The sequence below is a fragment of the Terrapene carolina genome, unplaced genomic scaffold, assembly GCF_002925995.2.
Source record: "Terrapene carolina triunguis isolate 2854851 unplaced genomic scaffold, T_m_triunguis-2.0 Scaffold105, whole genome shotgun sequence".
Taxonomy (NCBI): Eukaryota; Metazoa; Chordata; order Testudines; family Emydidae; genus Terrapene; species Terrapene triunguis.
Window position 1 is genome coordinate 2,569,781 of NW_020664456.1, and position 24,595 is coordinate 2,594,375.

The 24,595-nt window shown below is 45.6% G+C and overlaps 1 protein-coding gene across 1 annotated transcript in view; it reads left to right on the plus strand.

Moving 5' to 3' along the window:
• Window positions 1-3,970: 3,970 nt before the first annotated feature.
• LOC112102840 (metalloprotease TIKI2) overlaps window positions 3,971-24,595 on the plus strand; it is a 235,049-nt gene continuing 214,424 nt past the window's right edge. The window contains exons 1-2 of the mRNA XM_026651894.2: window positions 3,971-4,101; window positions 5,768-6,328. Coding sequence (XP_026507679.1) covers window positions 3,994-4,101; window positions 5,768-6,328 — 669 coding nt within the window. The 5' untranslated portion in view covers window positions 3,971-3,993. The remainder of the gene's footprint in view (window positions 4,102-5,767; window positions 6,329-24,595) is intronic.

Genomic DNA, 24,595 nt, shown 5'->3' on the forward strand with positions numbered 1-24,595 from the left:
TCATCGGTCTGAGGCGTGCATTTAAGTCCTAGGTGAGACATCATGATGGATGGCATGCGATTTGTGGTCTGCCGTTTCTGCTCCCTGGACCGTTTACTGAAAGTTCCACAACCCGACTCCGCCACTTTAATAGGACAGTTTGGCTTCTGTCTCCTGCTGGGATGTACGTTCCTGTTCTTTTTATGGTTACTTTAGTCATCTCACCCGCAAGCAGCATAAATCAACAAGAGGCTGTGCTTTCCCAGCTAGACGGCGCTTGCATTAAGGGATGGTTCGGGGATTTGCCATAAAACCGGGTATATATTGATCCCAGTGCACCTGCCTTTTACCTAGCAATGGCTACATGCGTTGCCCTTGTGCACTGGTAGATCTATTCTTGTTAGGAGCACTGCGGGCTGGGCCCGTACACAACTAACTATCCTACAGGAGTGGCACCAAAATACTAGGAGGTAGATTGTGATTATTCCTTATGCAGCCCTTTAGATTTAAGCGATAGTGAGACATCGAGATTCAAAGCTTCACGTATCCTAATTATCAATTCAACTTACACTAACATAGTGGCAACCACCCAGCAGCAGTAAATACTTATCTACAGGTAACATGTTTACTCAGCCAGCCACCAGCATTAACTAATCATATACAGATAAGTCAGCCAGCCAGGAAGTCTCCCCAGGAACACACCCTCGGCTTTCCCCCCAGCCCTAGCAGCTTTTGTGGCATGCCCCGAAGGTCACCAGTGATGGGTTATTTTAGACCAACGATGGAAGCAAGTTCCAAAGTCCTCACTGAGGGGAGGCTTCTCAGGCCAGACAAGTGAGGCGCAGCCTAACCAAGAATTCCCCAAAGCTACAAAAGTACATTTTGCATAGTCTTGTTCATGTCATTGATAAATATCTCCAGCTTGGCCAAAGGACAAACTGTGATTTGACGTAAATGTCCACTCCCTGCATCTGATGAAGTGGGTTTTAGCCCACGAAAGCTTAGGCCCAAATAAATTTGATAGTCTCTAAAGTGCCACAAGGACTCCTCGTTATATATCTATATATTTTAACGCCACAAAGTGAGACTCTAATCATGGAATAGGTAATGGTGCCTCCAGAAGCTGCCTTGTTACCACACCGATTTACCATACCCAGGAGTCACTTCATAAGGGCGTTGCTATGGTAACCATGGCTGGGTGAGGCCATGGCAGGATTGCAGCAGTTAAGCCTGCCAGGTATTTACAGGGGGTGGGGATGGGCCCGGCACCCTGTGCTCCCCCGAATCCCTCCCCCACAAGGCAGGCCCTGTGCGTTTGCATGAAGGGGCAACATCGAGGCATTCATGTGTGTATCCGCCTCGCACGCCCTCCCACCCCTTGCACCAGTGTGGGTAACGGTGGTAGCAGCTGCAGCTTCTTCACTATAAATAAGGGTACGTTTTAAAAGCAATTACATCATACATGGGCAGGGGTGGAAAGAACTATAGAAAAAGACTGGGGACTCCAGTTTAGAGCCTCTGGTGGGTGAAGCTGTGACAGCATGCACCAAGGAGAAATACCGTCATCTTACTGCACATGCGTAGAGTAGATACGCATGTTTACAATTCCAGCCCCGCACCTGCAAAGAGCTCTGCATGGGCAAACCCCTACAGCCACATAGAACGATCTGCAAGGTTTCCAGAGAGCTTGTAAACATGGTCCTGTACAGACTTACACGCGTAAGTAACTTTACACACATGGGTAGCCCCACTGAAGTCAATGTAATTCTTTCCCAGATCATGGCCTTAGTTGGAAAAAATCTCTCTCCTTTATGCGGTTCCTATCTCCAGGATCTGTCTGATAAATCCATGGGTCTAATTTTCCTCTATAAAAATGTGCCACTGATATCAAAGCTATTGTTAGGAGAACACACTGTTTTCATGTCTGGAGGCCAGAAACGGAATCCAAGCAAAACAAATTTGATTTGCTTTCAACGTCAAAGCCCCTTCAATCGTCTTGTGTAGTTACATTTGTTTAACAGTAACCACAGTGACTGATACATGTGACGTCATTTCAGGCTTTGCCCGGGTTTTAGAAGAATCTTATTTATAATTAGTCAGAGGGACCTGATCCTGCCAGCTTTACCCTGGCAAATGCCCATTACCAAATATGGGAGTTTTGAATTCGATTAAGGACTCAGTAAGTAGTGTGGGGTTTGCATATGAGTAAGGAACTAACTTTTTTTGTTGTTAAAAACCCAGTCACCTTCAACTCTTTACAGCACAGTGTGTATATAATGTACACACAGAGCACTCAATACCTACCCCAGGTCGATTTTATGATTTAATATGTTAAAAACTGACCTGAGTATCGACGCTCAGATATAAACTTCCCCAAAGTTTGGGGAGTGTTTGGATCCAGGATTTGGATTACTACAGATAGGGACTGGCTGTGCAGTTCTGACCCAGAACTCTTCTGTTCTGTTGTATGGATGTGGGTGGTTCCGAGCCACTGTATATACATTGTCCCCTCATTTTAGATATGGGGACACCCATGTGCAGAGGGGTTATGTTCTGTTTGCCCAAGCACATGCAGTAAGTAAATGGAAGAACTGGCCATAGAATCTAAGGGTGAAATCCTGGCCATGCTGAAGTCAATGGCAACACTTTCACGGACTTTAACTGGGCCGGGATTTTGCCTGAAGCCTTTAGCCAGCTACTGGCCAAAGCTGCCTCACATCGCCACTTCCAAGGGGTGACAAGCCACACATGTTTTGAGATTCTTGTGCAGTGTCTTATCTGACCCTCTGATGTTTGCAAAGTTGGACCAGAGCTCTCTTTAGAGGAACATACTTTCTCATGAGGCTCTACATCCTGATTTCAACCCAGGGGTGCAAAAGCAACTGCGAAGGGGGGTGGATGTGGGAAAATGCACATTCAACTGTTTCAAAAGCTTAAAAACAAAGTTGTGGTTTGACTCGATACTGAAGGAGGATGCAGGGGTGGGGAGGAGCGGTGTGTGGTCATTTTTTGCAGTTGTTTAGGGAGAAGGACTGAAGGCAAACGCACTGGGGGATAGTGAATTATACAAACACCTGCATGGGACCCTGCCCAGATTAAGAAATAAAACTGAAGGGGGGGGGGAGAACACATTTCTTCTTCTGTAGCAGTGAGGAGAGACAGGGGAAAGGTTGGAAGTTTGGCAATGATTTAAGAAGAAACTCACCTTTCAAAAGGAATCACTAATTGAGGGGGGGATCTTGGAGCTGCACGTTCAGAGGGTTTGATTCCCCCCTCCCTCTCCAGCTGCAGGGGAAAAATCAGGCTGCTGCAGGTGGCTCACATTGGGGGCAATTGATTGACGCACTGAACCTAGGGAAACCCGCTGACTGATCAAACTGGTCCCTTTGCAGCAGGGCAAAGATGCCTATTAACGGAGCCTTCAGCGCCAGCGGGTTAGATGATTGAGAAACAGGCGCCCTCTAGTGGCGGCAGCGCCTCCCTGCAGCGCGAAAAAAAAAAAAAAAAAGTTCAGGAGGATGGGAAGTTTGGGAAAGTTGGAAGTGGCTGTGAGTTTTTGCCTCCTCGCTGCGCGCGTGTGTGTGTGTGATATTGACATGCTGACATGCTGATCAGTACCCGCCTTCCTGTGCCTGTTCAAATAGCAATCACCAAATCCATCCTCACCAGCGAGGCTCCAACCCCCCCCGCCTGACAAGCTCCTTGGCTCTCCCACCTCCTTCCCAACGCCGAAAAACTGCTCCGGCCAGCTCAGAAGTGGCTCCTGCGATTTGCAAAAGGAGCATGGCGGAGGCTGGGGATCAGGCGCAAAGCCGGGCTCGTCCTCTGCGGAGCCTTTCGCCGTCTGACAAGCCCTGAGCAGAGAGTGGGGGGCTCCAGGCGCCGGCTCCTGCTTTGCACTTGTCACCTGCGGACGGGACGGGCAAAGTTTGTTTGAATAACAAGGGCAGGGGGAGGGGGGGGGGTTAAGATCCAGGAAAGCCACCGGGGAAGGCTCAGCTGGGACGAGGCAGGATGCGACCCAACCTGGCGCTGATCTACTTCATCTTCGGGGGGATCCTGCCCGGCGCCACATCTAGGAGGAAGCAGATGGAGCCCGGGCCATGTGAGCTGCCCCGATCGGTGAGCTGCGTTCCCCGGAGCGGCTTCCCCTTGCCCCCGCGCTCCGGCTTCACGCCCCAGCCCCAGGAAACCATCAGGCGATCCGCAGCGGGGACTGGCCCTCTGCCTGGCAGTCTCCTCCAGGGGCCGGGGGGGGGGGGGAATAATCGCTGTTTTTTATTCTCAGTGCCCCCTCCCAGGGCATGGAGACAGCCCCATCCCAGCTCTGCTTGCTTCGCTCTCTGATGGACCAGGGCTGGGCTGCGGGGGGACAGGATGGTTGCCCAGTTTGCTCAGGGCACGCCAGCTCCCAGGCACTTTCTGCTCAGGGGTGGGTCTGATCACTACAGCCCAAGGGGGTCACTGTCCCTCCGTCTGCCTGCCTGGATCCACACATCCAGGGCTCCAGCTGCATCGCTACACACACCGGGCAGTGCCTCTAGACAGGCACCACGTCCACACGGCTGGGCGTGTGGCGGAGTGCACACAGGTGTAAGCATGCAAGTTCCGTGTGTCGAGTTTATACATGGGTGTAGATAGGCGCAGATTAAATACAGTTGCTCTGTATGTCTTTCCATATCTACACACTGCCTCCCCTTAGCACTGTGTGTCTATAGGTGCACATATAGCTTCTGTATATATAGTTCATCTAGCTAGACATCTATGTGGATCTAGCCATCGCCACATTTATCTGTAGGGTTACATGCTAATTATGCAGAGACACGTGTGTATATATAGCTATAGAAATATAGATAAATACAGAGGGGTAGCCGTGCTTTTTATAGATAAATACAGTTACTGAAAAGGGATCCGTTTTTATGAATTTGCCAAGGTGCCAAGGTGCCAGTTAGATTTTAAAGCCGAAATCCAACAAGCTAGGTTTGCTAATTGGATAAGTGTTATAGCCAACATAGAATGGACTCTATTTTATTGAATGCAGGGAGCGTTCACTTACTAATTTTAAGGCTGGATTCCTTTCAGGGCCACTTTGAACTTGAACTGTAGTTCTCAAATCTACTTGCTTATTCATAACTAACCAACAATTGATTAATTCACCCAGAACCACATTAGTACACAATCAACAGCTCATCACTCAGGTGGAGATAGAACCAATGTTTTGGGTGCGCACTGCACACACAGGACCGTCTTGCAAGCAACTGTCGCAGTTATACCAAGGAACAATGCAGATGACGAGATTTCTTATTCAGATATCAGAGTAGCAGCCGTGTTAGTCTGTATCCGCAAAAAGAACAGGAGTACTTGTGGCACCTTAGAGACTAACAAATTTATTAGAGCATAAGCTTTCGTGGGCTACAACCCACTTCTTCGGATGCATACTTATTCAGATAGGTACTCGCACAGAAACTGTATTTGATCTGTCCCAGTATATTATAGCAGTTCAGTGTGTATATGCCTGGCGTGTGTGTTCGTGTGCACATACAGACGGAGACAGTTTATGTATGGTTTATCTGTGTTGCGTATGGATCTATGCAGCTAGACCGTTTTGGTGTATATCGCATAGACCTCTCTACTGAGGCTGTGTGTTGTTGTAGTATAGTGTGTGCAGCAGAGTTGCTGTGTATAAAATTCTCTCTCTCTCTCTCACATGCTGTCCTGTGGTTTTGCTGGCCCTGAGCCTCGTCCCCCAAGCGGACTGGCTCTGACTCTGTCTCTCCCCCATCCCCAGCAGGGAGAGCTAAACTCCTTCTTGTGGACCATTCGACGGGACCCCCCGGCCTACCTGTTTGGCACCATCCACGTGCCCTACACGCGGGTGTGGGACTTCATCCCTGAGAACTCCAAGGCAGCGTTCCAGGCCAGCTCCAGCGTGTACTTCGAACTGGACCTCACTGATCCCTACACCATCTCAGGCCTGGCCAGCTGCCAGATGCTGCCCCACGGCGAGAACCTGCAGGACGTGCTGCCCCGGGAGCTCTACCGCCGCCTCAAGCGGCACTTGGAGTACGTCAAGCTGATGCTGCCACACTGGGTGACCCCAGACCAGCGGGGCAAGGGGCTGTACGCTGACTACCTCTTCAATGCCATCGCCGGCAACTGGGAGCGCAAGAGGCCCGTCTGGGTGATGCTGATGGTCAACTCCCTGACTGAGACGGACATCCGCTCCCGAGGGGTGCCTGTGCTAGACCTCTACCTGGCCCAGGAGGCCGAGCGGATGAAGAAGAGGACAGGGGCTGTGGAGAGGGTGGAAGAGCAGTGCCACCCACTGAATGGGCTCAACTTCTCCCAGGTAAGGGGGGCTTGGGCCCCTGGGCTTCTCTGTCCATCCCAGCAGGGGGGAAGGGAAACTGACCAGCACCAGGGTAAGAGAGCTCAGGAAGACAGGGCATGACCCAAAGCCCACTGAAGCTGCAATGGCCTTTAGAGCGGGCCCTCAGCAACCCAACGCAGCGATCAAGTGACGTAACACTGATGGTGCTGTGTATCTGCAGAGGTGACTCTGTGTGTGCATGGGATAGCCACCACGACACAATTGTGTACCCCCCCACACACACACACGCTCTCTCTCTCTTTCTCTCTTCTGCAGGTGATATTAGGGAGCCAGAGGCACCAAGATGCGGTGTCCCCAAGTTTGTAATATGCAAGGGAAGGTGTCAAACCTAGTATCTAATTTCTGCAGCAACTTGGTAAAAAGTTTTTAACGCCATCCTCTCATTCCCCGCAACTCAGAAGTAAAAATGTGAACTGAATGGATGAGGGGGGGGTAGTGGGCGGAGGGAGTTTTAATGTCGTTTTCAGTGTGTTTAATGTTATGCAAACTGCTTGGGTGTTCTTACTTTATTATTCCACGTCTAAAGAAATGGACTTTCATATAAGCTGTTGTGTACTGAGATAAGTTGAATTTTCATTTCTTGAATCTGCAAGGGGGGGTTGTGAAGAGGAGGTGAAGCTTGGAAAGTGAAGGACAGATTAAGGAGCAAGTGTTGGTGTAGTTTGAATCCAAAATGTCTCTTTCTGTTGGTAATTCAGCTTTCTAAACCACATTTCAAGCCAGGATCGATTTCATTTGAGTGGACTAGCAGAAATACGTTCACAGCTCTTGACGCTGCTTTGTGAAACTGTCAAATTAGAAATACTGGAAATTCTGAAATTGAGCAAAAAGAGTGGGAGGGGGAAATGGTCCAGAGAAAACCATGACTTATAATTACAATGTATTTTTTTTTTAAACCGGCTTTTGTCATTACTGTTAGTGCAACTATTTCCTGTCCTACCGTGCTGTCCTTATTTAAACAAAAAATCCACAGTGACTCTTTAAGTGGAGAGATTGTCACCAAGTGATGCATTTTTCAAAGATCTAACGGGGGGGTTTGATTTACAGCGAAAAATCACATTTTTTTTTCTTTTAGCAAAAATAAATTCCTTTAATGTTCCCAGTTGTAAGAGTGTACACAGAGTATATAGAGTTCCCACAGCAAATCAGTGAGAGCCTAGGCTCTGCGAGCATGGAAAGTATAGTTTGAGTTGTTAAAAAATTCTTATTTCTAAACCAAAAACTACAGACATCTGTGTTTTTTGACAAGGAATTTGCTTCTCCCTTTCCTTCAAAGAGTTAACCGCCTTTTCTTTTTGTTGACCACATACTCCTTTAAAACCGAAGTCTAAATAATTAACCACGGTACCCTCCCAATATTGATCCAATCCTAGTTGGCTGTAGTAGGTCAAATAGTACTTAAAATAAAACACATGAAAGACCTTAGTTAAAAATCTACACTTGGAAGCCTTTTAAATGTGAATCATATTACACATTTTTGTGTGTGTGAGGGAAAGAGAATTGCAAAGAAATGTTCTTACCATAGTACTCAGGGGATGATAATTCAACTTAATTTCCTTTTAGTCCCTAATTTTTAACATGTACATAGAATCCCCCTTCCTTTAAAAAGAATTAGGACTATTACCTATTTAGTAAAGGAGTTGTTTTATAGACGGTAACGGGGAGTTTTGTGGAAAATTCTGATTTTTATCAACAAAATGTTAGGTTTTGATTATTATGGATTGTTGATGTTACTACGAAAACAGGTCACCGTTCAAGAGTTGCTTTAAAAATATTATTTTGCTTAGCTTGACGCCACTTCTGGAAAGGTGGCCATCAAAACAACATGAGACAAAATTGAGTAAAACAAACCAGATAGCTCTTTACTTGCTTCCTTTAAGGTGAATACATTCTGGCACCTGGCAAATTGTTTGGCGGTAGTAATTTGTAATGTTATCACTCTGTCTAGCAGTCCCACTGCTGTGCTAATTGAGAGGAGTGGGTTCCTATAACTAGATTTCTCCTCTTAATTCTAAATCTTGGAGTCTTCCGTAAGACACACATAATTAAACATACTAAAAATGGAAATCAGAAATTGACCAGTTCTTGTATTCCACTCTGTGTGTGTGGTTTGAGAACATCTGCCCTAAATTACACTCCCAAATCTGCTAAGGGCATCAGCACTTCTTACCTGCTTTCAGCATTACTGCAATATTGCATATAATATATAAGAAAAATTGGAAACCAAGTCTTGTAATTGTGCCTCGTTTAAACATCTCTGTGCTTTTGCTTTCCAGGGAAAAATCCAGCATGTTTCCCTTAGTAAGTTTAAAAAAATAGTCATTGGCTTCCTCCCTGTCCCCCTGGCCCCGCCCAATCTGAAAGGCAGCTTTGTGTTACTGAAAGTTTTGAATAGGACTTTGTACACCAAATCTGTTAATCTGATATCATGAGGAGGGGGAAATCAAGAAGTGATCACCCCGTTGTACTTGGTTTCGATTGTTTCTGAAAGAAATGGGAGGTTTTTGCATTTTTAACCAGGAATGTTCTATGGCTAGAGTTCCTTCGATTTGTGAATCATTTTATCCACATGAGAAAATTAAGATGTACAGTGTAATTGATTGCTTCTTTGAGAACATAGGTGGTATATCGTTTTCCCATTGTGCACCTTGGCAATATAACATTCGTAGTCTGACCCTCCATTCCGCCTGGGACTTCTGCATAGTATTCCCTGCTGATATATGGAGACCATGTGGCTAATATACTGCAGCTTTACCATTGATTTAATTGCCTTCTAAATGTCCTTGAGATTGAGAGGGGCCCAATCCAGTATTTACAAGCACCCACAACTCCTAGTGACTTCAGTGAGAGTTTTGGTTACCCACGAAATGCAGGATTGGGCACCAGCACTAGCAAACAACACACCTGGTGGTGAAGGTTTCTAAATCCAAGTGTGATAAGTAAAGGTGGGTCAGAACCTCAGAATCCAAACTTTCCCAATGCTGGAATATGATTCAGAACAGATCAGAACTATATGGATCCATCTTAGTAGCTTTGATTAGGAGTGAAGTTTTGGGGCAATAGCTCAAAGGTTTGGTGCCTAAATCCCTTTGAGGATCTGGGCCTGAGTTATTAACAGACACTGCCCTGAATCTCCAAGCTCAGGTCCTGCTTCACGTCCATATTTTGAACTCACCCATGTCTTGTGGAGGTGTATGGAATCTGCATTTCCAGTTCAGGCCCATCTCTAGTTTTTAGGCTCCTAGCCCCAGATTAGGGCATTATATGGCAAGGGGTGAGGAAAGGCAGCCACATGAATGCCAATGGGAGCAGAAGTGATTTGCCCACAAATGTTCCATGGGGTTAGAGAGAGAAAATGCTTCCTGGAGTTCTAGAAGGAGCAATATCTCCTGGTGCTCTTGGGACCCCACTGTCTAAAAGCTCCAATATAGTTATAACAAAGGCTTTCCAGGAAGCTAAAGTACCTGTTTGATTTTGGGTAGAGGTGGGCCCGACCCCACACCTGATCATGCTGAAATTTGGGGAAGTTCACATCCAGATTTGGATCTGAACTTTGCAGCCAGCTCCTAACTCTGTAATGGGACCTGGGTGAAATCAGGTGTTCATTAAAACCAATGGGGCTGTTGCCATTGACTTCAACAGAGCCAGGATTTCACCCCTGTATCTGAGCCCCCCGATTCCCGGGGAAGATTTGCAACTTCGCTGCTCAGTTCTGTCTCTAGACATGGAACCCAGCATGATTGCCAAGAAGGTATTTACTCCCCGCCCTCTAATTCATTCCTATATATTATCCACTTCACTCTTTTTCATCTCCCATCACTAGTTCTTTGTCCACACAGTTAATCCACATTCAGCTGGTGGCAAAGCCTTTCCTTACTATGCTTCCTGTTTGCAAAGTAGCCTTGCTAAAGACCCAGTGTTGTCCTGATGATTTTAAACCTATCCATACATGGGAAATCACACTGATTGAACGAAGGCTGTGTTCATTATCCTCAAGATGTCTAGGTTTTCCTTCTTAGTCACAATCTAGATAATAATCAGATTCAGATCACTGCAAGATGTGGTGGGATAAATTAAATGAGAGACGTAATATCACACTGTAATTGATTGGATCAGAGACAGCCTGGAAGAAAGGAGCTCTAGATAGTGCCAGATCAAACTTCACACTTAGCTAGTCTCTTCCTTTCATTTCTCTTCCCCCTCACTCGCTGCACAAATAAACATTGTTTTCCTACTTCCCACCAAGGAGAGTCCGAATTAAGTGGGAGAAATGGCTTTGTTAACAAAGTCAGTCTTCATTTCCCAGGTCCTGCTGTTCCATCAAACTCTGGGACATGGAAGCTCTGATTACGCTATTGATAGGATTACAGAGAGTACAAGTGCTGTTTAATAAAAGGACTATGGGTGGTCCATCATGTTTGGCCAGTGACATCTATCTACACTCTTTACGTTGGGCCCTGAATAGCAGAAATAGGAATATACAGACATGAAATATTACTATACAGACAGGGCAATATTTTGGTATGCCCTCCCCCGCCTTTTTAAAAAAGATTAAATATTTTTGCATCTGCAAGGGCCATAATCTTCAGATGGTACAAATTGCTATAGTTCTGATTTCAGTGGCGCGATGCCAGTTTACACCAACTGAGGACCTGGCCCAGTTTAAAAAAAAACCAAAAACAGATGAAAAAGTTAAAATGTTTAGAACGGGACAAAATGTTATTGATGAAAAAGCTTTTTCCTTTGGGGGGAGGGTTGGGTTGGTGGGAAAGTGGGATTTTGACAATTTTTCTCTCTCAGTTTTTTCCCCCAACAACAATAAAGCCAAAAGCCCTAAATATTTCAGATATTGGCGGTGGAATACCAGAAGATTTTTGGTCTACCTTTGCCCAAAGCGCCTCCCTCCAAAATAAATAAGTTTGAGTCTGTTTTATTTTTTGAAGAAAATCGGAATTTCTCAGGTGTGTGTGGGCGGGGGGAGGGGAGGTGTAATTTTCCGGCTAGCTCTATAACATTTATCATGAAAAGGCACAAGGCAAAATTAAAATTATTCTGTACTGTGTGTGTGCTGCAAAAAGCTCGCAAGATGGAGTCACTTTAAAACCTGTGCTGGGCAACTGTTTAAGATAAAAATATGTACTCAAAAAAAAAAAAGAATCAGTAGCTGCTACTAATAGTTATACCCCAAATTATCAAAACCTGAAAGATTTATAAAATCTAATTTACTTTTCATACGGATCTCTAGGGCCATTCTGTTTTCCTCCTCGAGATCTTTCTTTTGCGTCCAGCTCTGGCATCATGCCTATAAAAGAAAAAGTCAGCCAGTTAAAGATGGCTTGCGGGGCAATTGGCAGTTAATCTACAGCATTGATGTTCAATTGCAAATGTATATAAGAAATTGTATATACTTGGTTGTACCACTTTACTCACCCCCACAAACCTTCATATATCGCTTGGGTTAGAATCATACAATATTAGGGTTGGAAGAGACCTCAGGAGGTATCTAGTCCCACCCCCTGCTCAAAGCAGGACCAATCCCCAACTAAATCATCCCAGCCAGGGCTCTGTCAAGCCTGACCTTAAAAACCTCTAAGAAAGGAGATTCCACCACCTCCTTAGTAACCCATTCCAGTGCTTCACCACCCTCCTAGTGAAATACTGTTTCTGAATATCCAACCTAGATCTCCTCCACTGCAACTTGAGACCATTACTCCTTGTTCTGTCATCTGCCACCACTGAGAACAGCCGAGCTCCATCCTCTTTGGAACCCCCCTTCAGGTAGTTGAAGGCTGCTATCAAATCCCCCCTCATTCTTCTCTTCTGCAAACTAAATAACCCCAGTCCCCTCAGCCTCTCCTCATAAGTCATGTGCCCCAACCCCCTGATCATTTCCGTTGCCCTCCACTGGACTCTCTCCAATTTGTCCACATCCTTTCTATGAGGGGGGGGACTGGATGCAATACTCCAGGTGTGGCCTCACCAGTGCCAAATAGAGGGGAGTAATCACTTCCCTCAATCTGCTGGCAATGCTCCTACTAATGCAGCCCAATATGCCATTGGCCTTCTTGGCAACAAGGGCACACTGCTGACTCATATCCAGCTTCTTGTCCATAAGCCCCTGTCCTGCAGTCACATTTCCTGGGGTGGATCCCTTCATATCGGCGTGGTCTTGATTAGTGGATCCATTGGTAAGATCAGGGTCTCAGTTTGCAAACTCTTAAAGTCAAGGATTGGTTCTCCATGTGTTTTCACGGCACCTAATACAATGGTGCGCTGATCCTGATGGGGGCACTTGAGCATTATGTAAATATAGAAATTAAATAATAATCATTGTTGTGGGGCCAAATGATGGATGAAGCCGGGTGGAGTGGTAACAAGCGATTTTATTCGGTTACAACATCCAGACCACTCGTTCCCCTCCGCCTCGCAACCAACGAAGTGAGCCCCGAGTTATGGTTACAGCATCTTTTATCCCTACCCTTCTCTTGGTACCCGCCGTATCCCCTACCTTCCGAATCATCCTTTTGTTTCCTAATATGGTGAGGATTACCCCTTCCCGGACCTGACCTGTTTGCTTCCTAATATGCAGAGGCTACCTTTCCCTGCACCCTATCCATTCGATTCCTTATATAGTGCGTTTTGGGCCCTATTTTACTGGCAGCAGATTGGGTAACTGAATAGCCTAATTTACGGTAAGGCCCCAAATTAGGGAACTTGTGGCTTAATTTGTGAGAAGACGCTACTCCTGAGGCAATACTTGTATTGCCCTTTTCCCTGTTAGACAGGGGCCCCCCATGCAGCTGAGGGTCATCTTGCTTCCAAGCCGGGGTTTCTGCAGAGAATTATGAAGGCAGGCTCTTATGCCTGGATCCTACCTTCAGCTCCCTGTAGGCCAGATCCAGCTCTGAGACCCCCTTTATTCCCACACCCACAATAACAACAGCTGATATTAATGCCATTTGTTTCCTTTTTGGAGTGCATTCACTGTATTGCCCAGGAGTCTAGCCCCCCAAAATCAAGAAATACGAAGCTCTTTTAGGCAGGCCCCTTCTCTTTTTTACTCTGTGTTTGTACAGCACCTAGCACCATGGGGTCCTAGTCTGTGGCTGGTGTTTTACATCCGGGCGAGTTTTGCCTGTAGCTCACCCTTATTCACACGCTGTGGCTGTGGTTGAATTTGCAATCCTTCAGTGGAGTGTCTACATCCCACACAATCTCCGCTGCTGAGAACTTTTAAACCACGATCGGATGTTCTTCTAAAACATCTGCTCTCGGAATTATTTTGGAGGAAGTTCTCTGGGCCTGTGTTATACAGGAGGTCAGACTAGATGGTCCTTTCTGGCCTCGGGATCTATGAAACACTCCCTTAAAAACACCAGGGGCAACTTTCTGTACTCTGCTACGTCTCCCAGGGCGCTGTCCCAGAGACACACCGATGACTAGACTTCAGAGTCAGTGGGGATAAGGGACTAAACGGGTGAAGGGGTCAATCTGTATTTGATTCTGGCGCTCTTGAAGGAACACTGAATAATGATGAAATGGATGTTGTTTGGTTTTACATTTTCTTAATCAACCCCCCTTCCTCCCCCGATCTCAACATATATTTAAAACAAGGGTTCCCAGCCTGGCGATTGTGACTCTCGGGGGAGGCCAAAACAAGCGTCAGGGACCCTGCACTTCCATCCTGCTAAACTGGAGGGAGATTCTGGTCACCAGGTTCCATGATCCCCTGAAATGGCAAAGGGTGAATGCCACCGATTTAAAGCAATTTCCTGAAAGGAAAGCATTCTAATTTCCCTGGGTGAAAGACAGCTATAGTGCAGAGCCTATGCAAATCTTCCCCCTCTCCCACCCACTTAACCACTGTGCTTAGGATGCACGAGGCAGAAGTGCCTAGACAGATGGCGGGGGTGAGGAGCCAGTTATATCTTCTGTGTGGCATGAAGGTTGACTACCCCAAGCCAGCATGGGGAACAGGAGACCAGAGGAGCGATTGGAGGCACCATTATGCAGAGCCTGTGGCCCTAACACATCACACAGCCTGGCATGAAGAAGCTATGGCTTCTACTCCAGGGCTAGCAACTGCAGAGAGGTTAAGCTACAGACTCTTTCTTTGGTGTCAGATCGGGGAGGGGAACGTAATGAGCCTCACATTCTCTTGTGCTTAGCCCCGTTGGCAAATCTCTGGCCTAAAATAACCCATCAGTGTCCCTCTGAACTAGTGCTCCCGATCAAGGGAGACTTTGCCGTAGCTAGACAGAACGGTTCGTGCAGTTGAGTATTGAAATGCATCAGACTGATCCACCAGTACTGGGCGGTGTGTTAGAGGAACAGTGGCGTGCAGTGGAAACTCGGTGTGCTCTGCAGAGACAGGCCACCTTGTTAGACGGCGCGTCGCTCTGTTGAATGGGACCTGAAAGGCTTTTTCTGACCACTCCAGAGTCCACTTTCCTCTGGGACGTTTGCTATTGCGTGGCAATCCCTGATCTATTCTGGAGGCCAGCGATGCCACCGTCTGTTGCAGGAGGCAACTCTCATTTTTAAAACTGCACATCCGGGAAGGGGGGAAATGTATCCATCCTCTTATTTGGGCAGCATGCTCATTGGGGCAGGGACCGGCTTTTTATTCTGTTTGTGCAGTGCCTAGCGCGGTAGGGGCCTGTTCCATGACTGGGGCTGCGGGGTACTACTGCAATACAAATAATTAATAATCCTCTGTGTCTGTAGAGGGCCCCTTGGGAGCAGAAATGGTATAATTCTGCTGTGTAAAGTGGGGGAGGCAGGCATGCTCCGCTGTACAACCCTGAGCCCTGTTTCCCAGAGCCTGACTCTGTAACAGTGCATGGGTCAGGTGACAAGATTTTGCAAAGGGTCTTCGGAGCACTGCTTCACCCACTGGAGTAAAGGCACCTGGGGAGATGCATGTCGCACTGGGGATATGGGCCCAGATCCACAAAGGTACATCGGCTCCTAACGTCCACTGATTTCAGTGGAGGTTAGGACTCTAAACACAATGTTGTGTTTAGACCTTCAGAACCTCGATTCAAGTACAGTTCAACCTCCAGCCCTCAGTGAAATCTTTAACGGTCTTCCCTCAGTCCCTGGTGGCTAGCAGTCGACATTATAAAGCCAACCCACATCATTCCGGCTGGTCAGTGGTTCCTGCACTGAAATGATCTTAAGCAAGGGCACTAATTCACTTCGTGCTCCCGCTGGGACTGGGGTCTGCAGCAGAGCTCTTGGCAAGGCAGGGCTGGGAACTTCAGAGTGATATACTGTGCTGTAGACGGCAGAACAGGCTTCCCCTGTAATGCACTTCAGGTTCCAATCCCTCCATCGTTAACCTCTTCGCTTTCTATAACAACCACAGACAATGAACCATGTGAAGGAGAAATATTGGTTAATCCACGCCTAGATTTAATAAATAGGTAGGATTTATCCTGCCTGTCTATTGGCTCTATTGCATGCTTTGACCAGGGCTGTCTGTCTGTCTGTCTGTCTGTCTCTCTCTCTCTCACACACACACACACACACAGATGACATTTGACAGCATGAGGATTGATTATACACACACCCACCCACACACTATTTAAGAAGAATTTCAAAGGTGACCAGTGATTTTGGGTGCCTCAGTTTCCGACTACCCAACCCGGGAGACTTTAACGGGGCCTCGTTTTGAGGATGCTGAGCCAGCCCCCATCTGCTGAAAACCAGCCCCCTGGATCATGTGGCAAGTAGGGTATTCAACATCATTAGTCACTTTTGAAAATCTTGGCCTAAAAGGTTTGAAAAGAAGCCAAGCTCATAATAAGACTGAAATCAAAAGGGATGAATGAAAATACAGTATATTAGCAGTAGGGTGGACGGGCCATACGACTGAGGTAAGATAAGAAGACCTCATGCACCTTGGTTTACGTTTACAACAAAACTTTGCTGAAGTTCAAGAAGTTGGTGGACCCTCTTTATTTTAATTTCTGTGAGTCTTTGTAATTCTAGGCTCCAGCCACGATAGAAGATACAACAGTAGAGAGACAACCAGAAGGAGGAAATATCAGAAATCTCACTTTTGAGCCCCGTCCTCTGTGCTATTTATTTCCAGCCCAGTTTTTCAGACCTAAGAGTTATGGATAAGCTTTTGTAACCCCATTCCAAATGTCTGGTGGCTTTTCTGAACCTCCAAACCTTCTAAGGATCAGTTTGTTAGAAGACATTTATTGAAGGATGGGAGAAACTGGTAGAGCTAAGGTTCTTTCTACAAGCGTGATGGCCAACACACTGGGGATTAAATTAGGGACTCCAGAGCTAAAGGCATGAGGTGCTTCCTCTTGAGCTAAAGAGACAAGGCTCTGTAATTGAGACTCAGATTTGGCCCAGAGGAGGATCCATAACACATACTCACCAAGGGGTTACACAAACTCAACAAATACAGTTCTGCCATCTTCTTCTTCTTTGGATTTCTATCCTCTGCTCCCTCTAGTGGTCAAGTGTGTATTGCAGCTGCTTACTCCTGCTCTGTTCCTTGAGGATGACATCTAACAATATTTTGAATCCTTACGAAGTTCTAAATGCTTTTGCTGATGCCCCTGCAAACGGAACCTGGTCCAGAAGCTCAGATGTGAGTACGTGTAAATCAAAGGTTCATTTCAGTCATCTTTCCTAGCGCTGGTTATGCTAACCGTGTTCTTTAACATTTGCATTTCCACTCTTTACAGCGTCTATGCTTCTATGAGGTCCTTGGAAAAAGCTTCTGTTGCAAGTCATTTCATTATCATAACGTGATGTAAATGGAAGCTGCTAAAGCCTATAAATTAAAACCATACGTCTGGCACTTTGGGATGGCACCACAGCATGTTGTTTAAATTGCGTAAATCTGTCAGCACAAATATTTTTGATATAAATGAATGGAAAGCTTTTACGTCTTCTTCAAATCTCCCATTATACGACTGATTTTAACATGGGTTTAAACACCCCATTCTCCAGCGCATACGTGCCCATTGCCTGAGTTAATTTCTTTAAATTCTGCCATTCTGGCTAACTTTAGGGTAACTTTTAAAATATATTTGTTTATTTATTTCCTGTTAATGCATCCCTACCGACAACCTTCACCCGAATACTTGAAGACAATGGGAGTTTTGCAATCCACTTCTTTGGACCCAGGAGAGCATCCCATATGTGTAGGGAGTGAGCAGCCTTCCATTTATTATGGGACAAATCCTACCATTCTTACTCCCTCAAAAACCTCCTTTAGAGTCTGTGTGGGGGCGGGAGGGACAAGCTGGGAGGGCAAGGTTTGCCTGAGAAAAGCCGGATGGAAAACCCCAGGAAATTTGCCTGGTCAAACATAGACAGGGTGAAACAAATGTCTGTTTACCTACTTATCTGGCCCCAATGCCTCAGTTTCATTAAAATATTGTATCTTCACAACAACTTTGTGGGGCAGGGAAGTGTTATTTTTCCTCTTTCACAGATGGGAGCCGAGGCACAGAGAGACTAAATGACTTGACCAAGGTCACACGGGAAGTCTGTAGCAGAGCAGGGAATTGAATCTGGTTTTCCCAGTCCTAGAAGTGGGCCCTAACCACTGGGCGAGCCTTCCCCTCAAGTGGAAATGAGGGGAAATTTTCTTACTTCTCATTTTCTTTTCTATATTTCCTTAACAAACATTTGGAAACAAAGGCCAGGATTTTCAAGTGACCAGTGAGCTCGAGTGACTTCATTTTGGGGGGGCCCATCTGGAGACTTGATCTTCAGAAAGTGCTGAGCCCCCAATCTCTGAAAATCAGACCCCCTCCCAGATGTCTTGAACACCCAAAACCGGAAGCACCTAAAATCGCCAGTCACTTTTGAGTATCCTGGCCAAAATGTTTGCCATACCAACATAGCATTGTTCACTGGATTCTAACTAATTGAGTTATCTAATCTTTCTCCAGTACCTCTCTATCCAGGTTCTTGTACTGTGCCCACTGCTGTTGTATTGGGGTTCCTGTAGGGGACAAAATTATCCACAGTTCATGAAAACTAGAAAAGGAAACTGTCTACAAACAAAGTGAAACTGACCAGGCTGGTTTCATGTGCAGTGAAGTGCAAAAAAAGTAAACAAATGGTCAATAGGTTGATTTTTTTTAAAGCTCTTTCCATTTGCATAAGCTAGCTTGCTATTAGTAACGAAGGGGAGAATATTTCCTTATGTAAAGATTTTATATCTTGACTGCATATTGCCAATATTTTAGAAACTGCATTAACGCTTATAACCAGCCTAATGACATCACATTTGTTAGCAACTACGGTTGCTAACTGATACTGATAACTCGTGGTATGCTTTCTGCAACTAAGCCATTTTTGTTTCCTTTTGATTTTTTTCCATGGACATTTCCTATTACGGGATAGCTCAGTGGCTTGCTAAACCCAGGGTTGCGAGTTTAAGCCTTGAGGGGGCCATTTAGGGATCTGGAGCAAAAATCTGTCTGGGGATTGGTCCTGCTTTGAGCAGGGGGTTGGACTAGATGACCTCCTGAGGGCCCTTCCAATCCTGATATTCTATGATTCTAAGATATCTATTCAATATTAGGCTAATGCAAAGCTCTCAGTATAAAGAAGATGCAAAGTGAGCAAGGGGAGTGAGAAAAATGAGACTTGAGAAACATAGCTGAGTTACTGAAGGCCTTTGTATTTTCTGGCCTGTAGCTGATTTACAATGTTAAAACAATCAAGATAGTGAATTTTATTCCACTAGTCAAATGTAATTGGAGTCACTGGGCCAGATTGCCAGCTGGTATATATGGGTATGGTTCTACTGATTTAATTGGAGCTGTGTCAGTTTACAGGTGAGGATATAGTCCATGAATTGAGTAGCGTGGAGGTGGTCAGCAGGAATTATTGACTAAAGTGCAGTTGATTTCTGGTTCTAGTAGTTATTTGTGTTGTCTGGGATACCACAAAAGGCCAAATGTTGACTCGATAACCATGCTAACTGCTTATTATACCATTTAATCACTTAGTGGGGTTAAATATAAAAGAGCAGGGTTTGATTTCTTTTCCCCACGTTACTGCGTAGAATGGAAATCAGACTTAGAGAAGGACTTTTTCAAGAAACGAGTAATAAAACAGCTCATCTAGAAATAGACTTAATGGCAAATCAGGCTCCAAGTCCTGTGTTATAGCCAGAATTATTCTGAAGTCACGTCTGCTTCATACGGTGTGGTCCAGAGAACTGGGACAGTCTGTTGACACAAAGAAATATGAGTTTGAGGTTAGTTTTTTCATTGCCAGTTTCATTGCTCAGTAATGAAAAACCCCTCCAGAGTTCTGATGTATGTCCAAGGGAATGGGGCACTCATCTGGCCCTAAGGGGGGATGATTTTGAACACACGTAGGCTGGCTTTTTCTCAAAGGAGTGGCTTGGGGGAATAGGTGGGTAATGGGATTTGAAGCTTCCCAATGTTAGATTTCTAGCGTGACACCAGTTCATGGGGAAAAAAAACCTTGTTACCATTTGATGACTGCTTGGTTGGTTTTGTGGGATGAATTGGTTGTCTCAGCTGAGCGTCCACTAAATTAGGTCTTGACGTCAACAAAAATCACTGGTGCTCATCGGTACCTATGCTGGTGTTCTTGAGAGAGAGAGAGAGAGAACAAGGACTCAGTGGGCCTTGGAAACTGAGCTACCATCTTTGATGTGATGCCATCTCTCTAGATCCAGATTTAGTTATGTTGGTGGGATGGGGCCAATGGGTTTTGCATTGTTCTGACCCCTGCTGTGCTATGGCGAAGAGAAGGAGTCAGTCTGCAGGGTTGGCAGGCTGGCACCATTTGCCAAGAGTATATTCTCTTACAGTGATTTAGGCTGGTGTTAAGCTGTGGCTCTGGCGATTCCCTCAAACATAGTCTAAATGAGATTTACCCCCTTTTGTGTCCCGTATGCCCACAGGCCACAACCAGATAGTGGCACCAATATCCCATCCACCCCAGCATGCCTTATAGGTCTGACCTAATATTTAGCAAAGGAACTTCTTTAAACCCCATTGCTGTAGTATCTCACCATCTTTGATGTATCCTCACAATGCTCCTGTGAGGTAGGGACGTGCTATTAGCCTCATTGTACAGATGGGGAACTGAGGCACAGAGAGACTAAGTGACTTGCCCAAGGACACACAGGAAGCCTGTGGAGGAGCAGGGACTTCAAAATCTAAAGTGCAGTGCCCTAGGAACCAAGTGGGCATAGCCGGCTGGCGCTTAAGAGGTCAATTGCTAGTAACCAGTGTCTTCCTTGCTGCTCCAAACAATGTCCCATCTTAAGTTAGTTCCTCAAATGTTTTTTTAAAATTCCAAATATAGAGCACAATGTCGCAGTTTGTTTGTTTAAGGCAGTTATGTAAGTACCAGGCAGTCTAATTAGGCAAGTTAAACCATCTTGGAATAACTCACCCTTCTTGTCTGAGAGGAGAATTGAAAGGCTCAGGGCAAGAGTGTTCCTGGATTTGTGCTGTCGTCTGGCTGTGCGTTTGGTTTGTGGCAGTGACTTACTGCCTGCCTATGCTGACTGGCTCTTTACCCAGCTAATTGCATGAGACCAAAGAGGTTTTTCATTATTAACTCAAGTGGCTTGGCTGTGAAACGAGACATACTGTACAGTACATAACTCAAACTTGCTTGTAAAGGCATTCATTTCATTCTCAGTGAAGCAGGGTGTCCAGAGAGATATGAGCCTTTAACGTCTTTGCATCTGAAAGTCACTCTCTCAAAATTGAATAATTTAGCCGCAGCATTCACACTGGTTCTTGTCCCGGTAATGGAATAGAGCTCTATATCTTAATATATAGGGCCCTTCTGAAAACTAAACTGACTACTTGGAGCGCTCACTGGGTGTTACTTAAGATTGGACAAGCTCATGAGAAATGTAATGTGCAAAGCCCTGAGCCATTTATTGCCATGAATTTGAGAGAAAGCAGAGACAGGCCCTGGCCACTCAATTCCACCCTGATACTGGTTTTGAACATTTAAAGTTTCTGGTTATCCGGGATCAGGGTCCACCATGCACGCTTGGGTATTGAGAAGTATAAGAGGTGAGCCAGAGGTGTCCTGTTCTGGCCACGCATGGGTGCTGTCACTGAAGAGAAAAGATTCAAGTGTGATCTCTGGAAGAAGAATGCAAAAGAACCTCCAGAACTACTTGAGATTCCTGTCTGCCCTTGATCCAAGGCATAGGATCAAACCTGGCGTAGGTTTAATTTTGATGACACTGGAAAGATTCTTTTATTAGGGGATTACAATGGTTTTTTAATTGAGCTGTTGTGCAACACACCAAGCAGCGATGTCCTAACCCGTTGTAAATTGTGGTTTGCTCACTCCGGGATTCTAGATGAGTCAAGGCACCAGTCATGGCCGCAGCTCAGGCCTGGCTCAGCAGTTCTCTTTGATCCATCACTTGACGCACACCAGCTCAAGCCCTTGCTATGCACAGTCATCACTGGTTAACAGGAAAGTCAGTGCAAATAGCAAAGACCTGGCTGAAACAAAACTCTTCACAGGTGATTCCCAGAATCCACACGTAGCAGTTTTAGATTAGCACAGTGCTTCGTAGCATCACCCGGTTCAGAGACTCATGGGCACGTGGACCAAAAAACCCCTCGGTATTAGCATCAAACAAGCTGCTTGTCCCTTGGCATTAATACGTGCCTCTAACCAGCTGTTTTAACCCTTTGTAGCGCCAAAAGAGCTATATAGCACACAGTTAGACCAGATGAAATACTCCAATAAATATTCAATAGAGTTATCCGCATTGCAACCTGCCAATGTAACAGCTAGGTCATACAGCATCAATAACCCCCCACAGTCCCTCCTAAAGACGGCCCAGAAGGTGCCTAAAGAAAACCAAGGCAGACACTGGTTCTCTGTTTCTTAGGGCTCTCCAGAATGGTATTTACACACTCTCCCCATTGCTGACCATGAAAAACACCAGAAGCCACAAACCCAGGTGATAGATACTTCTCAGTGGCTGAACGGGTTTCTTTTGGGGGGGAAAAAGAAAGTAACGGTCATGTGATCAGGAAGTCACTGAGTTTCAGAGACAGTCGTTGGAATGAGTCTGTGGTTTATTATTGTGGGTTGGTGGTTTTTTGCTTTATTTTTCATTTTGGTTTCATTTGGAAAGTCATCTCTGGCGTGGGAGAATGCTGAGCCCTGTCATGCGATAGGGATATTGATATTTATTTCAAGGACCCAGTCATATGATTGGGATCATGGTTACAAAGTGCAGTGTTCTTACTAGCACTCCTGTGTATCATACCCTAATTGCCACCTCTAAAAGGAGGAAGCAAACTTGGTAGCTAAAAAGTGGTGGTGTGGTTATAAAGAAAACATGGATCATTTTTTTCCCATTTCCCCTGAAGGTTGCACAAGAAGAATTCAGCTTAATTTGCAGCAAGGGAGATTTAGGTTAGATATTCGTAAAAAACTTCCTAGCTATAAGGGTAGTTAAGCCCTGAAACAAATTACCTAGAGAGGATGTAGAATCTGTCAGTGGAGGTTTTTCAGAACAGGTTAGACAAACACCTCTCAGGGATGGCCTAGATTTACTTAATCCTACCTCAGCATGTGGGGATGGACTAGATTAGGGTTTCTCAAACTGGTATCTGCGGACCCCTGGGGGTCTGCAAGGGTGGTCCAGGGAATCCGCGGGTCATGTCTGAGACCGCCAGCCCTGCTGATCAACTCTTCCCGCTCCCTCCCAGAGCCTCCTGCACACTGCAGAACAGCTGTTCAGCGGCATGCAGGAGGCGCTGGGAGAAAGGGGGAAGAGCGGGGAAGGGGCGCGCTCAGGGGAGGGGGCGGAAAGAGGTGGGAAAGAGGAAGGGCAGGGATGGAGCGGGGGCGGGAAGAGGTGGGGTGGGAGGTGGGGCCTTGGGGGAAGGGGTGGAGTGTGGGCAGGGCCTGGGGCTGAGCAGGGGTCTTGGAGGTCCGCAAAAAAATGTAAATCAAAATGGGGGTTGCTAAAGTTTGATAACTGCTGGACTAGATGGTCTCTTGAGGTCCCTTTCAGCCCTACAGTGCTATGATTGTGTGATATATATATAATCCGGCTCACAACCAACGAGGTGAGAAAAGGGTGTGTTTTGTTTTGAGCTACAAAACAATCAGTCTTGGGAGCCTATTCACTTTGAACAGAGTAACGGGTGAGTCCAACAGGGTTTGTAGTGAGCGTTTTATGTAGCAAAGCCAGGAGAACCATGAGATTTCTTGTATTTCAGCTTCCGATCTAGATGGGTAATACAACCAGGGCAAGGTAATGGAGAGGGTGATACGGGACTTGATTAACAGAGAATTAAAAGAGGGTAATATAATTAATACCAATCCAAATGAGTTTATGGAAAACAGATCCTGCCAAACTAACGCTGTCTTTTTTGATGCAACTACAAGTTTGGTTGATAAAGATAATAGTGCTGATGTAATACACTTATACTTCTGTAATGCATTTGACTTGGTACCACATGATATTTTGATTAAAAAAATAGATAAAATGAACATGGCACACATTAAATGGATTAAAAACTGGTTAACCGATAGGTCTCCAAATGTAATTATAAAGGTGGAATCATCACTGAATGGGTGAGTTTCTAGTGGCGTCCCTTAGGGATCAGTTCTTGGCCCTACATTATTTAACATTTTTATTAACGACCTGGAAGAAAACTTAAAATCGATATTGATAAAATTTGCAGCTGAGACAAAAATTGGAAGAGTAATAAATAATGTAGTGAACAGGTCACTGATTCAGAATGATCTGGATCACTTGATAAGCCAGGCGCAAGCAAACACTATACATTTTAATATGGGCTAAGTGTAAATGTATACATCGAGGAACAAAGAATGTAGGTCGTACTTACAGGATGGGAGACCCTATCCTGGGAAGCAGTGACTCTGGAAAAGCTTTGGGGTTCATGGTGCATATGCAGCTCAACATGAGCTCCTAGTACAATGCTGTGGCTAAAAGAGGGAATGCAATTCTTTGATGCATAAACGGGAATCTTGAGTAGGAGCAGAGAGGTTATTTTCCCTCTGTATTTGGCACTGGTGAGACCGTTGCTGGAATCCTATGTCCAGTTCTGGTGTCCACAATTCAGGAATGATGTTGATCAGTTGGAGAGGGTTCAGAGAAGTACCACAAGAATGATTAAAGGATTAGAAAATATGCCTTATAGTCATAGACTCCAGGAACTCAATCCATTTAGT